The sequence below is a fragment of the Carcharodon carcharias genome, chromosome 15 (genome assembly GCF_017639515.1).
Source record: "Carcharodon carcharias isolate sCarCar2 chromosome 15, sCarCar2.pri, whole genome shotgun sequence".
In the NCBI taxonomy this organism is placed as follows: Eukaryota; Metazoa; Chordata; class Chondrichthyes; order Lamniformes; family Lamnidae; genus Carcharodon; species Carcharodon carcharias.
Window position 1 is genome coordinate 127,813,602 of NC_054481.1, and position 15,774 is coordinate 127,829,375.

The following is a 15,774-nucleotide window of genomic DNA, read 5'->3' on the forward strand; positions in this document are numbered from 1 at the left end:
GTAGCTGTTGTTTGGTCAGCTCGCTCATGCTGGTGCCTCTATTTTCCATAGGTTGATAGTGGAATGGTAAGGACAAAGATGTTAAGGAATATTTTAAGGGACACTGATGGTGCCATTTCACTCGTTAACAGGCAATCTGATCCTCTTTACTGTATATTTCAGTATATTTTATATTTAGATCTATTTATAACAATATTTTGGAGTTTATTTTAAAATATGCAGACTGTAATATCAATTTGTTGGGTCTTTCACATTGTATCTCTTGATTGTACACACACTACTTCTTCCGCACTTCATAGATGTTTAAAAAAAATTAGTTTTAAAGTCGCTGTTCGTAAGTAAATGCTTATTCATAAGGACTCAGTGCACCATATCCCTTAATGTCCAGCATTAATTTTAAAAATGTAATTTCTGAAATAGCACTGATAATATAGATGATATTGTCTTAGGAGCCTTACTTTGCAGATGGAATTAATTTGTCATATGTTCGAATCACTTAAGTGCCCTTGGTTTATGACTGTGTCTCCTTCAAGGCAGCAATAGAAGAATGTAGAGGCTGTCTAGCTTATTTTATCTTTGTTAATTGTCATTTTCCACTATTCACCTTGTATTTCCAAGTAATGAATCTGGTCACCAAATCAAACCAGGCCTGCTTATGCTTGATGCATTGAGTCAGTGCATCGTCCTTTCAGCATTGGAGTTGGGTGACCCATACTGAGATGATAAGCTCAATTTAAAGGGTCAAATTGAAATGTGTAGAATAGTCATGGACTTAGGCTCTGGTGGGCGTGGGTCCACTGAACAGTTTGCCGCTAAGGTTGAAGTGGCAGAGTTACTAGAGAGGCTGTGATGATTAACATGTTATGATTAATTGGTGCGGTCCTAGAAGCTCTACTCATGCTGGGAATCAAACATAACATAACGTAGAGGGAGCTGGATTGTCTGTTCAATCATTGCCTTATGTGACATAAGTGAGAACCTTTTGATCCTGAGGTTGAAGTTGAAAATGTCCTATTTCCCCAGCACCAAAATCCTCACTCCTCCTCCTCCTCTTCCTGGTACCATGCTCCAAGAGGGCATTGGTGACCATGGACAGCTATTGGAGTGGTCCATGATGATGCTTGGCAAAGTACTGCAGTGGTTTGCCATTTGCCTTCTGCAGTATGGCTGGCCAGGAAATTCTCCCACTCTCACCACCTGCGGGTGTAATGGAAGGATTTATAGACTGATTATCAACCTGTTTGACCATGTTATGAATGCACCGTCCATGGCCATCAAATCCTGAAGTGGGACTTGAAGGCAGAGTTTCTGGCCCAGAGTTAGGGACATTATCACTGCACCACAAGACCTCCAGCATCCTTACTAAGGAACAGAAAATGTCACCAAAAGTATAAACTTGGGTTGGTCTACTTTTTGATTACAGAGTGTAATAAAAATAACATTTCAGTATTTTGAGGGATGTCATTTATTTTTGCTTTGTTTTAATTTCTTTTTATAATTAAATGCCTTCGGATTTCTAGGACCTAAGCTCTGGAATTCACCCCCTAACCTCTCCAACTCTCTTCCTCACTTTCCTCCTTTAAGACCAACTCTTTGATCCTTAAGTTGGTCCTTAAGACCAACTCTTTGATCAAGCTTTTGGTCCAAATTAATAAACCTTTATTTATTTACATTATCCTTAACTTTTCATCCACATTTAATTATGTAAAGCGCTATAAAGTTGCGTGGCTCGGTGTCAGATTTTGTTTGATAATGCTGCCATGAAGTGCCTTGGGATGATTTACAGCTGCATGTCATTTTTATAATTATCACATAGATTGATGCCTTCACAGATTCATGCCTTCCAGTTACAAATTTTGTTTCTGCCTTTTTAGGTCAAAACTCGCTAGGAGACGTTCAGGGCAACAAACGATGTAAAGGAAAACCTTCACTGAAAGCAAGAAATGAAGTAGTAATTCTGACTTGCCTTTCGAACATACAAGTGTTGCTCTTAACCTTTTGTGATTTTTGACGGTTTCTCATGTACACGTGGCTTAACTCTCTATCTGAGCACCTTTTTTTCTAGTTACCAAAATACTGCTTTTTCTTTACATCCATTCCAGATCTCGTAGTAGCATGTTGTAAAATAGTCGAGTGTGTGCACGATTCTCAACACCTTTTTCCATTTTCGCCTTCTTGTGTCTGTAGGATGTCCTTGTCTGTGCTTTCTGTCAAGCTGTAGCCTTTAATTTGCAAACCATAGGGATAACTGCAACTGGCCCTTGGGGCATGAAGCTGTAAGATGAGAGGGAGCTCGTCTTGATGAGATGAGAGAGATGTAAGATGAGTTTAAGGAGCGTATGTATCTTCGGGAATAGGTTGTGTGTTCTGGAATACCTTGCATGGTAATCTCCAGTATTCTAGAATGTCATGGCTGCCGGAAGATTTTAGACTGAACGTTTTTGATGATCGCAGCAGCTGCACACTTTGCTGGATTGTTAAATGTGGGTCGGTGGGGTTAGTGAAGTTCATTCTGAGGAAGTGCATTCCTTCTACTTAGCAGGAAAACTAGCCGATCTTGAAAGCTGACCCACTTTGAATGGATTCACCAGTAAATAGTGTAACAGGAAGACACAGGACAGACTGGGGAAAACAATCTGGGTAAGATGCTGCTTATTTTCGGCACATGCTACAGTGGTTGGACTGTCCCCTTTCCTAAATCTCTTCCTTCTGTGTGCATGCAAATTTAGAGCTACAAATTTGCTCTAGTTTCCTCCTCCTTACTTTTGGGCAAAAAAGCAGATAATAGCAGATAGTTTTTTCAGAATTGACTTCCACAATGCACATGATTCTCACCTTTGAGTGCATTGAGATGCCTGCGTTATTTCAGTAACAAATGCTTCCTTGCAGTATAATCGTCATCAATCAGGAGCAATACCCGAGAATAACTGACCCAAGGTCAGGTAATTCCACATCACTGCTGTGCCAGATGGAGAGCTGTAAATACTCCACAACTCCTGCACCAATGCTGTATTCCTGCATACAACCAGATGCATTAGAAATAAAGTTGCCTTCAAATCCATTATGCCATGATGAGGTACTTGCTAACCCTTTTAGTAGCTGGCCTTTGCCCATCAGATAACCTGCAAGCTGATGTTGCTATTTTAAAATAAGGGTGCAATTTAGAAAGTAGCAAAAGAAAAACAAGACTCTATTGAAGTTGCAGGCCAGTATTCACACCTGTGACTGTACCAGTGAGCTTACTGCAGTAGTTAAAGTACAGATGTTGAGGCAATCCTCTCAACAGCTCATCATGCGATAATCTTTAATGTGTTTCAGTCTCAACAGTTTAGCTAAGAACAAGTTTGACTGAAGGGACAAGGGTTTCATTGCACGTTATTCCCCTGAAGTTACACACACACAATGATTTTCAGTTTTTGCAATCCATTTTGTATCTTGACTGTCACTAATGCATCCCTAAAGCTGTATGCTAAAATGTCCCTTGCCAAACGGTTTGCTCCTTTCACCAAACAAAGTATAACACAAGCTGATCACATCCCTGTTTATGGGCAATTGCAATGTCAGTGTTTCTCAGTAGTTTTGAGTTTGCTGTCATAAAATGTCATCTTATTGCCAAAATGAAATGCACCAATTTGTATAACTGCAGGGTAGATTAGAACAAATGATTAGAGAATATTTAATCATTTGAGGAAATATTGACTAACCGCACTGTAATGAATGGAGGCACTTAGAGTGAAAACAAAGGTTTGTGACAAGCTATTTATTAGAAAAAAGTTCATATATTTAGGATATGATTGGCAATCATGTAGCATTTTGCCACACTTGAACACAGAGGAAACATTTCGATAATTGTAGTTTTGTCCTCGATCTATTCCGTTTGGCCCAGCAGTATAACAGGCTTCCCTGGGCATCTCAAAGACCTCCATTCCTTGTAGGGCTTTTCCCTCCAATTGTTTTCAAACGTTGCTACATAAGCGTGTACTTCTAATGCATTATAGCTGCCTAATAAAGCTTGTGTGTCATGAAAACACTTTTTCACTAACACCAAACGAAAGTGAAGTGGAATTCTATGATGCACACAGACCTTTTATGGTCACATGCAGTAGAGATTAGACCACATTTAGCAAACCAGCACAGACAATTTAGCATCGCTGCAGATTTATTTTTACAGTATATATGCACTTTTTCTTACCAATAACTGTTGACCATGATATGCATAAATAGAGCTTGATCAAATGGGATCCTAGTGGGGTTATCTACTGGATATTCTTGCAGTTTGTCCACTGAACAGTTACCAGGAGACTTTAAGCTGCTTTACATGCTAATCAACACTGATTTGTGGAGTGGATATATGAGGGGCATTAATAGTCTAATGCGACAGAGAACCATATTGATGCTTGAATTGTTTACTACAGGAGTTACCAGAATGAAAGCTGCCTCAGCAAATCAAAAGTGAGAATTTCAGTGGTAATATTTGATTAGTGTACTGTTTACAGTTTCATTTTATTGCAGAAGGAACAGTGCTATGAAATGAGAAGGGGGAAATCTTTAATCTTTGCTTTGAACAACTGAAATCAAATGAACGAAAGTGCTGAAACTGAAATTTTAATCCTTAGTACTCATCCTATTCCTTGAAATCCCAACTCGATTTGCTCTTCCCTCACCAGATTTCTGTTTTTAAAAAAAAGTTTAATTTGTATAAAAGGATCCAAGTGTTTATGAAATATATGTGGAAACATGTTGCTGAGTTTAAGGTAAATGCATATTCATTTGTACACAAGACTTGCCTAGTTTGCAACTATAACTTACGTTGCATCTCACGCTATCATAATATGGCGTGAGTAAAATTGGATACAGTTTAGCTTCTACAAACCTAGGAAATCAAATAGCAAACAACATTTATCTAATACATAGATCCTTTTAGATATAACTATTGAGAATTAAAATATAATTATATTCTCTGATGCATTTTAAAAAAAAACTGTTCACTAAAGAGAGCCATTTAAAAATAACGAAGGGCTTGACTGAGGCCGGAAAACCTACAGTTCATGGTCTGCACTGGAACAAAAGTAGAAATACCCAAGACCAGTTAAATATATAGCTTTATAGTGTAAGGAACCCAGTATATTAGACTACATAGGTTATAGTATGCATAATGTAGTCAATCACTTATAAATAACAGCAGATGATTTAACTCATTGAGTTAATCCCTTATCAAGCTGCATGGCTTTTATTGTTAATGGACTATGCAAATGTACCATTTCTACTAAAACATGGCTATATTTTGTTGCGTGACTTACATTAACAATATTCAAGCTTCGAATAGAAAGTATCACTTTTCTGTTTAAATTTCTTAAGTATAAAAGCTGAATCTAAACCAAAAGGTGGTAGTTTTTCGTAAGTCAGTATCTGTGCTTAAGTATCCGACTACAGAAGGACCCACCGCTATTTATTATCTGCAAATCACTCTTCGTAAATATTAAAGATACGGTCCTTAGCTGTGAACGTGTACAGATTTTGTATTGGAGAAGGTCAGATTAAATAAGTATGATCAGTAGAGCCAATACAATGTGCGCCTGAGGTCAGCCAACCTGCAGAGCTCACTGCGAGATGGTTCATGCCAGAGGCCAGCCAACCTCCAGAGCATGGGCAATTTGAAAAGCATTTGATTAGTAGGACTTAATGTACCATACATTGGTTAGCTAATGCCTCAGTGTCTGAAAACTAAGACTAGTTCATTTTTATATGCTAAGTACTAGATATTTGAAATCATTGCAGTATATTTAAGTTGGGATAAAGTAGTCAAAATAGATACACGTTCTTGTATGATCTTTATAGCTAGATACAGGTATGAATGAAGGATGTTGTAGGAGTAAGCTTTGAAGCCTTTACTTTCCACATTAGATACCAAATGAAATTTGCACATCTTGCACTTTTAATATCATGCTTCCAGCTACATCACAATGTAAGCAGCACTGGCACTAAAAAGATATATCTTTTAATACCAACCTAACTATAGACAAAACAAAACCCTAGATATCTTCAAAACATGATGTACAGTTTAGTAAGGGTATAACTGCTCTGAATTGCTCTGTTAAAATATAAATTGAAAACTGATGACTGAATTTTTTGTCATTTTCTTTAAAAAAAGGGTAACTAAGTCTAAAATAGTTTGGGAAGTCAAATCTGCAATTTGCTTAAATCTTGATGCATTTTCAGGGAGCTGAAACATATCTTAATATATGAAATCACATGAAAACATAGAGTTAACCCTGTTTGAGAGTTGGCCTTCTCTACAGTTAGAAGAAATAATGTCCACGTTTTTAGAAGCAGATTTTTTTTTATTGTATCAAATCTCAAATAAATGAACTGAGACCCAAAGTTACCAACCCCTCAGTGAATCAGATTTGTCAAATGAAGGACACTGATAGAGCAGAACATGCTTAAAAAAATGACTTGGCCTTCAGTGTTGATGAAGAAAAGAAATCTAGATGGATGTATAAATATCTGTTCACCTGAGTAAGTCAAATCCACAGAACAAGTGCACTGGAAGTTCTTTTACTTTAGTACTGATCTTTTTAATTAACATTGTAAGATTCCATTATTGCCATTGTTTTATCAACTTTCAGATTATAAATCCAGTTTCTACTGGAGGCCAGAATTTGTTCACATGTTAAACAAATATCATGGATTCATCAGAGCACAGCTTTCCCCTCTCTCACTTCTAGCTTCTGTGTAATTTTTAGCTAGTGCACAATGAGTGCACTATTTATTTTGTATGAATTGTTTGCAGTAAATTGCACACCTTTTAAGAAGTAATTGTTTAGGAAGGGATTGAAAATTGCTGTGGGACATTGTATATTTTCTCAGCATAAGAGCCCTTTCACCAGTACTGCACATTTGGATATGAAACATACAACCACTTTTTTTGAGAGAGACTGTATACCTTTATAAAGAACATAAAGCGTTCAGAGTAGGGTTCCAGTATAACAGTTGGCTTTTTGTTTTTCAGATAAGCCAGACTGCAAGTACTCTAGTACTCTACTGCAGTACTTACTGTGATTTATTTTATTTTTTTTTAATAGAGTATTTTGCATGGAAATTTGAAAACTGGTAAATTGAGTGATCAAATCCACACTAATCTTTCAGCTCTGCCGAAGCCTCCTGTACATTGTTTATGGGAATCAGTGCTGAGATTGAATTATTTTGTAGATTTGATTGCATGAAGAACTTATATATAAATTGATGAGTTATACCATCTCCCTCAAAATAAAAGATGAGTGGGTATTGCCATTAAAGGGAAAGATACGGTAGCTGCTGTTCGTAGGTTTGAATGTGCTGGTAATCAGGAATTTACCTGTGTGTTTTTCTAATTTTAATTTTGTCTGTTGTGGCTGGTTAACCACAATCCATTGTAGTTTAAGGGTAGTTTTAGTTGGGATTGATTTATTGTGCTTCCTGTCAACACCAGTCCCCTCAGAGGAGTGCATCAACACTGTACATTATTTATTATATTTCATCAGGGTGGCTACACATTCATAATTTTTATTTTGTAAATATGTGTTGAACCAAGCTTGAGGTATAAAGACTTAAAAATGTAAATATTTCATTTATTTGTACTAATTATAATCCATTCGCTGTATAGCATAGACGTGTAATGCAGATATCTAATTCTGTGTATGGTAACCTGCACCACTGAACTGTTTAGTGAATGAGGTAACAATAAAGGTACAACCAGAGCATAAGCAAAATAAACTTGTCTTGTTTTTATTCCTACTTCATATAACACCGTAAAACAAGTGGACCAATGAATATTTCGAGTAGTTTTCATTTTAGCTGGTAAAAGAATTTGCATTTATATAGTATATGAACCTTGGACTTCACAGACAACAGATTACTTCTGAAGTGTAGGTGTTGGTTCTAAAGAAAAACATGGAGCTGGAAAAGGCACACAGCAAAGTCCCACAAACAGCAACAAAATAAATAACCTGTTAACGGGTTTTTAATGTTGCTTGAGGAACTCGTATTTTCCAGGACATTGAGAACTCCCTGCTCCTCAAAAATAGGCTGTGGAGTTTTCTACGTCCACCTGAACAAGCAGGTGTGCTTCGATTTTAACGCCTTGCTCAAAAGACGGAGCTTTGGACAGTGCAGCTCTCTCTCTAACGCACTGATGTTATCAGTTAAGCTGGTGTGCTCAAGTGGCATTTCAAAAATGGATTTCATGAGCACGTAGAATGTTTATGGCAGGTTAATTAGTGTCACATCGACCTAGATATTGTTACAGAATGCTTCATAATAACTAGATGCAAGACTTTCATTGATAATATGCTACATCCTTGTCTATTACAAAATGATCTAATACAATAAACTAGCTTAATTCTGTTTGTATCAGTTTGATTGAATAGTGCCTTCAGCTTTGATCAGTAGATTGTGGGACTAGCTCTCCTTTAAAACTAAAACGCACAAACTTGGGGCTCACTCCAATGTAATACTGACAGCGGACAGAATAGTCAGAGGCACCATCCTTTAGATAAGATCTACCTACTTTGATGATTCTGCTAGACATTCAAGATCCCATTGCATTAGTTAAAGAATTAAAAAGTTCTCCTGGTGTCTTGGCCAACATTCTTTCAATCAGCACCATGGAAAAGAAACAGATTAACTAGCCTAAATTAAAACCAGAAAATGCTGGAAATACTCAAAAGATCAGGCAGTATCTGTGCAGAGAGAAGCAGAGTTGACATGTTTCAGGTTGATGGCCTTTCACATTAACTGAACATTCATTTCAGTCCTTTTGGTGGAATTTGCTGGGTAAAGATACCGGTAACATTTTGATCACATAATCCAGTGCACTTGGAAGTAGTCAAATGTACCTGAAGTACTTGACATTGCGGTGCTATGTAAATGTGCTTTTACTTTTCATATTGGTAGTCTTCAGGGAACATGGCTTCCAGTGGTACTTTTGCAGACATTGGGTGAGACCCTGGGGAGCAGCCTAACATACTGGTCTTTTGGCTAACTAACTCACTGATGGACTTGGAGCAAATAACAAGATTCAATGTCTTCTGGAATTCCAGCTAAGTTATTTCAAACTGGTAATGTCCTTCCTCCTTGACTTTGTGGATAGAGATGAGTTCATCATCCAGACAGCTACATCATGTGCTTTGCAATGTGAAACTAGGATTCCCTACTTCAATCGCCAGTTAATTTGAATAAGCATGATCTTGCCCATAATTTGAGAAGTGACCATTCATGTGCACCTTTGAAAGGTAATACTAGAATGGATGTATTTACATTCTCCACTTTGTGCCTGTGTATAGATAGTTATTTCAGAAGAATGCAGCTCGGGTTAGTATTCCAATAGTTTTGCCTGTATATTTTGAACTTCTAAAAATGTTTTCTACATCTTAAAAATTAATACATGTTCAGGTCTTCAAGATTGTATTCTGGAGCATTCAGAGGAAACTGGGAAAGAAAAATATTTTATTGATGGAATTGCTTAATAAGTCTATCAGTGCTCACTGTTGACTAAATTGGCAGCAAAATCCTGTGCTTGCACATGTGCAGTTATCCTGCTCCTCCAAAAACTTTGCTATGACAGTATCTTGCCCAGAGACTCAGCGTTGAGTGTGAATTTGTGGTATTCCTATGACTGATACCCACTAGGCACAACAGAAAAAATCGGGGCTTAAGTGTATTTGTAAGTGAATTTTTAACAGCATGATGTGTCATAACTACTGCCAAGCAACTTCCCTAATACTAAAAATTAACTTTGACAAGTGTGGATTCTCATTCCTTAATATATTAATTATTACTGGAGACTTTTAAAAATCCATTTTACTTTTTCTTTTGGCCTCTTTTCCTGCTCTCTTAACCCAATCTTTCTTTTGCTTTATTTCATTCTCTCTACATGGTTTGTCATTGAATTAGCAATTCTAATTTATGCCTCCTGATTTAGACTCGGCATCTCTCAGGATTTTTCAATCTGATTATGGAGACACACTGTTGCTTGCCGTCTTCACGCAGGTCCCAGATTCTCTGGAGAGGTTACTGTGCTGCTTTGGCCTGTCATAATTTTTTTTTATTTGGTCGTGGGATGGGGGGCATTGCTGGCTAGGCCAGCATTTATTACCCATCCCTAATTGCCGTTGAGAACTGAGTGGCTTGCTAGGCCATTTCAGAGAGCATTGAAGACTCAACCACATCGTTGTACGTCTGGAGTCACGTGTAGGCCAAACCAGGTAAGTTCAGCAGATTTCCTTCCCTAAAGGACATTAGTGAACCAGATAGGTTTTTTTTTTAACCATAATTGACAATGGTTTCATTGTCATCGTTAAAGTTTTTTAATTCCAAACTTTTTTATTGAATTCAAATTTCACCATTTGCCATGGTGGGTTCTAACCCAGGTCCCCAGAGCATTACCCTGGGTCTCTGGATTACGAGTCCAATGACAATACTATTACACCACTGCCTCCCCCTAATCTTGGGTTCCAATGCAAAAGCTCGCAGTCTGTGGGACAAGTATAAGTGTAATAAATGGCTAGTATCATTTGTTCACTGCTGACTGCAAAATCCAGGCTATTACCATTCATCCCTGATTCATGCTGATAATTTGCCAAATTTAGTCAATTTATTAATATGGCAACAGAAAGGCCAAGACCACTATCCCAATTTTTCCTTCATCTCCTTGTCAGTCTCATCCTTCTCCAACCCCCTGCCCCCTGTCCCACACATCTGAAAATGCAATCTTATAGCACATCAGATGGTCATTTTGTCACTTGGCACCAACCCCTTACTGGCTAGTCAGTTGCAATCATTCATACCAAAAGAAAAGCTCCTAAAGGAAGTCAGGAATGACGATATCGGCCAATTTTAAGCCTACGTAACCATGTAGCAGCCTATGAGCCATCACTAAGCACTACTATCTTAACGAAAGAGTTACCTGTAAGGATGGATTCTAGTTACATCTTGGAATACACTAACACCTGAACTATTATGGGCTCTTGTATGCATTATGATTTGAATAGTGCCACAAGCCTAATAATTACCCTTCTACTATGGGATTAAGCACCAGGCTATTTTGTATATTAACTGCCTGTGATCATCAAAAGATAAGAACTATTCTCTAAGGGTGTCCTGTAGCCAATTTTTAATTTGCATTACATCATCCAGCTAAAGTTATATGAACACTCCCTCCATTGACCTTTGACCTGTCTTGGACAACAGTTGACACTTTTCAACAAAATTACATTTCAAAGTTTTAATCATGGATTTAAGGTCCAGGAGAAAGCTTGCTTGAGATCAAGTCAATCTCAATTTGAGATAGGGGACAATATTGAACCAATTTCAGATCTGATGAATGTGGAAGATTGGAGTATGAAACCTTCCATATATCACTAGTCCAGTGAATGATCAGATTAAAGTGACAGATGGGTTATGGCAAAGCTGCAAAACAAATTCTCCATCCACTGCAGCTGAATGGTTTACGGTAAAGACTGACCTAGTTAACGGGGCACGATTCAATGTGGGATACCCTGGGAGTGCAGGGGTCCTGCAGCAGAGTGCATAGGCAGTGGCCAGCTGGTAACTGATGACATCAAAGGGCCTCCTCCTGCACTATAAAGATACTGGGCCTCTACTCACTTGCAAAATCTGCAACATTCCAGGTTGACTCTGTATATTGCCTTCTGAAGAAGAATCATGTTGGGCTAGAAGTGTTAACTCTGTTTCTCTCTCCACAGATGCTGCCAGACCTACTGAGCGTTTCCAGCACCTTATGTTTCTATTCCCTTTTGTAATGCTTATCTTATACAAACCAATGTAACTGGAAGCTGCAATAGGAGATTTGGCTGTCCTCCTTTCCTGCTCATTTACTGTGGAACAGGGACAAGATAGATTTAGTACTAAAAGAATTCCAGCTGGCCCTACCCAAACTAAGCGAGTAGATGCAGACAGACTGAATTCATAGAATGTAAGGCAAGTAATAATCCTTCCTGTATGAAACCAAAATTCCCGTAAAGATATGGGATTTCCACATAGGAATAGCAGGGTTGACATATTTAAGCAATGTGATTTCCCGCTTTCCATTTACATCAAATGACAGGTAAGATTCCTTAACAAAAATAAAAATGCCTGGAAAAACTCAGCAGGTCTGGCAGCATCTGCGAAGAGGAACACTGTTAACATTTCGAGTCCGTATGACTCTTCAACAGAACTAAGGAAAAAATAGATAGGAGGTGAAATATAAGCTTGTTTAAGGGGGGGAAGGTAGAGCTGGATAGAGGGTGGAGATAGCCAAAAGATGTCACAGACAAAAAGGACAAAGAGGTGTTGAAGGTGATGATATTACCTAAGGAATGTGCTAATTAAGGGTAGAAAGCAGGACAAGCAAGGTACAGATAGAAACAAAAAACTGCAGACGCTGGAAATCCAAAACAAAAACAGAATTACCTGGAAAAACTCAGCAGGTCTGGCAGCATCGGCGGAGAAGAAAAGAGTTGACGTTTCGAGTCCTCGTGACCCTTCTACAGAACTAGAACTAGTTCTGTCGAAGGGTCACGAGGACTCGAAACGTCAACTCTTTTCTTCTCCGCCAAGGTACAGATAGTCCTAGTGGGGGTGGGGTGGGGGGGAAGTGATTGAAATAGGCTAAAAAGTAGAGATAAAACGATGGATGGAAATGCATTTAAAAATCATGGAAATAGGTGGGAAAAGAAAAATATATATAAATTATTGGGGGGGGGGGAAAAAGGGGAGGATTGGAAAGGGGGTGGGGGATGGAGGAGAGAGTTCATGATCTAAAGTTGTTGAACTCAATATTCAGTCCGGAAGGCTGGAAAGTGCCTAGTCGGAAGATGAGGTTCCTCCTTTTTTTTGGTCCCCCATGAGTATTCCCAGGTGATTGAATTGTGAGTGTAGGCAGCCCCAGCCGGCGGGACCTTGGCCCCCACATTCACCTGTCGCCCACGCTCTGTCCCTGCCCAAAATGTTAAGTCACGTTGACTTGCAAGAAAATTGCTGCCAATCAGCAGCTGGGCTCAGCTCAGGCCATTCGACCCAAGCAAACGAGTGACGATTGACTCGATGGCCCGTCCCTGACCCACCCTTCTGGGGCTCGACACCCACCGCCTGAGCCGAGCCGCCGCCCTCTCTTCCCCTCCCCCAACCCCAACCCCATCGGCTGGTCTCTCTTTCCCGGGTCCCAGGGGTGGTCAGTGGCCAATGGCCGGCAGCCGCCGCCGCCGCCGCCTCTCTGCAGCCAGCAATCGGTGGCCCTTCCTTTGCTTCAGCCGCGGAGTTTCCGGGTGGCTGGTGACTGGCAGGCCCTCTGGGCCAATCGGCGCGCGCCTCCGGTGTAGCAATCTGGGCTCCGTCCAATGGGCGGCGGAGGGGGCGGGGCCTGAAATGTAACAAGCGAGCAGAAGGCAGTTTCTTGCAGCAGCAACTGGCCAGAGAGAGAGAGAGAGAGAGAGCGCTGACCATGGCTGAGTGAGTATGATTCTCAATCCAGTCAGTGAAGCGTAACCTTCATTGTCACTGGGACACGTTTTATTTGCTGCTTTGGTCTAAATTTATTTATTTTTTTCCCCCTTCCCTGAGTGATTCTGCGCGTCCGAATCCAGAGTGAAAAGGGGGATTTACTCGCTTGAATCTGGGCGACTTCCTCTTCCTCTTCCACCTGAACGTTCCTTGTCATAATCCCCTCCGCCTTCCCTCATTTCTCTTGCAGGTTTCTGGGGCCAGCTGTCTTTTCCTGGGTGATGAACGAGAAGATGGAACGAGTTCTCAGGCTCTTGTTCAGAGGCTCTTGTTCAGAGGCTGTTCAGGGGGACCTAACAGTGCCTCCACCGCCCCCCCCCCCCCCCCCCTTCCATGTGGCATTCTATCAATGGGGTGTATTCATTCAGCCTCTACATTGCAGATTTGCCAGGGTGCTGCAAAGCGAGGGGAATCTATAGTCGTTGAGCGTGATTTCAGATCCTGGAACTATCATTGCTGAAGTAGTGAAGATTCAGAGGCGATCTAACAGTTTTTAAAATTAAGAGTTTCATAGAAGCACAGTGAAATGGGGCCACCTGTTTAAAAATGGCCACAGAGAGGATAGGAGAAATGTCTTTGCACAGGGTTGTCAGACGTAGTGCACTTTGATCGCTGATTTTTAAAAAAATGCATCTTTTAAGGTAAAGTTAAAGTTAAAAGTAAAATACTGCTGATGCTGGAAAGTTAGAGCTAAGTGTCTGAAATGGCAGAATGCCCCATGGATTGAGTGCAGGGCTATGGGGTTAGTTGTGCATTTCTCCAGCAAAAGGCACAGCAGCTTCAGTGGTGTAAAGTTTCATAGTTCTGCAGTGCTGTGCTTGTTCCCCTTTGGGAGCTGTGTGTGTGGGGAAATTTTAAGGTGCAGAAGGAAAGCCATTTAAGCCATCAAGATCTTCCTTGTTGATTCCATTCCCTTGCCCTTTTCCCACCTTTTTCACACTTTTTCTTTTCTAACCAATTTTATCTTTTCTAACTATTTATCCACTTACTTTTCTAAAGCTATTGGGTTCCATTGTTTTTCTCCCTTGGGCCATTTGGTGATGAACTGAAGGTTACGCTCCCAAACCACTGAAAGCACTTTCCCCTGACTTTATCAAATGGCCTCACAGCTTTAAAAATGCTTTTTGTAGTTTTTTTGGGTTAATGAAAAGAACTCTGCTTTCTCCTCATAACCAAGGCCTCTCACCCCTGGGCTCTTTCCGGGGTGATGGGTTGGGGTAAGGAGGAAAGGTGGGGGGGTGTCAGTGTTTACATCCTCCAATATGAAAAATATCACATTGACCACTTTGTTTCCTGGTCTTTCAGCTGATTTCCCAATGGAAGCACAGATTTGGCTTCCACTGTTTAGCACAGTCTATTAGAATAATTATTTTCTGAAAGTGAACAAAAGCAGCATTGTTAACCAGTTCCACTGAGCCTGAATAAATCACAGAACCTCACAATTTGAGAAGTTGGCTGTGTCTTTCATTGAAGACTGGCGAGAGATTAACAATACTTCTTTAGACTTTGGAGGAACATTTCGTCTTTTCTTTAAAGCTGAGGCAGGAACTGTAAGGAGGAAACTGCCCTTAAATTTCTCTCAGCTCAGGTTAAACTTGCCGCTGGGCTGGATAAAAGCAGTTTGCCCTGTCTGGTCCTGGTTGAGGTTCATGAATGAGATTCTGTGTTGGCGTGTGGATTATTTTGTGTATTGGTACAAACACACCATTGGTAAAATCACTTTGCGTAACATTCAGAAATATTTGACAAACTGCTTCATGTGTCACAATTTATCACTTCAATTGTCTCCCACTCCTACCACAATCAGTGACACACAGCCACATGTGTCAGTGCTTTTCCTTAATCTTTCTTCAATCAAAAAGCTCCGCGGCACAACTGCATTTGGAAGTTTAATATGTATGATTGCACTTATTGGTGCAAGAACAAAACACTTCGGATGCTGGAAATCTTTTCCTTCATTCTTTCATGGGATGTGGGTGTCACTGGCAAGGTCAGCTTTTGTTGCCCATCCCTAATTACCCGTGAACTGAGTGACTTGCTGGGCCATTTCAGAGGGCAGTTAAGAGTCAGCCACATTACTGTGGGTCTGGAGTCACATGTAGTCCAGACTGGGTAAGGGGACAGCAGATTTCCTTCCCTAAAGGATATTAGTGAACCATATGGGTTTTTAACCACAATCGATAGTTTCATGCTCAGTTCCAAGTTTTGTTAGTTGAATTTAAATTCCACCAG

At 39.9% G+C, this 15,774-nt stretch overlaps 2 protein-coding genes across 10 annotated transcripts in view; both read left to right on the forward strand.

Annotated features, from left to right (window-relative positions):
• kif1b (kinesin family member 1B) overlaps positions 1-7,751 on the forward strand; it is a 197,877-nt gene extending 190,126 nt beyond the window's left edge. For all 9 annotated transcript variants that reach the window (XM_041205801.1, XM_041205807.1, XM_041205803.1 and 6 more), the window contains one exon: positions 1,875-7,751. In XM_041205801.1, the coding sequence (XP_041061735.1) occupies positions 1,875-1,917 (43 nt within the window). In that variant the 3' untranslated portion in view covers positions 1,918-7,751. The remainder of the gene's footprint in view (positions 1-1,874) is intronic.
• Positions 7,752-13,354: 5,603 nt separating this feature from the next.
• pgd (phosphogluconate dehydrogenase) overlaps positions 13,355-15,774 on the forward strand; it is a 28,189-nt gene continuing 25,769 nt past the window's right edge. The window contains exon 1 of the mRNA XM_041205812.1: positions 13,355-13,491. Within this exon, the coding sequence (XP_041061746.1) occupies positions 13,484-13,491 (8 nt within the window). The 5' untranslated portion in view covers positions 13,355-13,483. The remainder of the gene's footprint in view (positions 13,492-15,774) is intronic.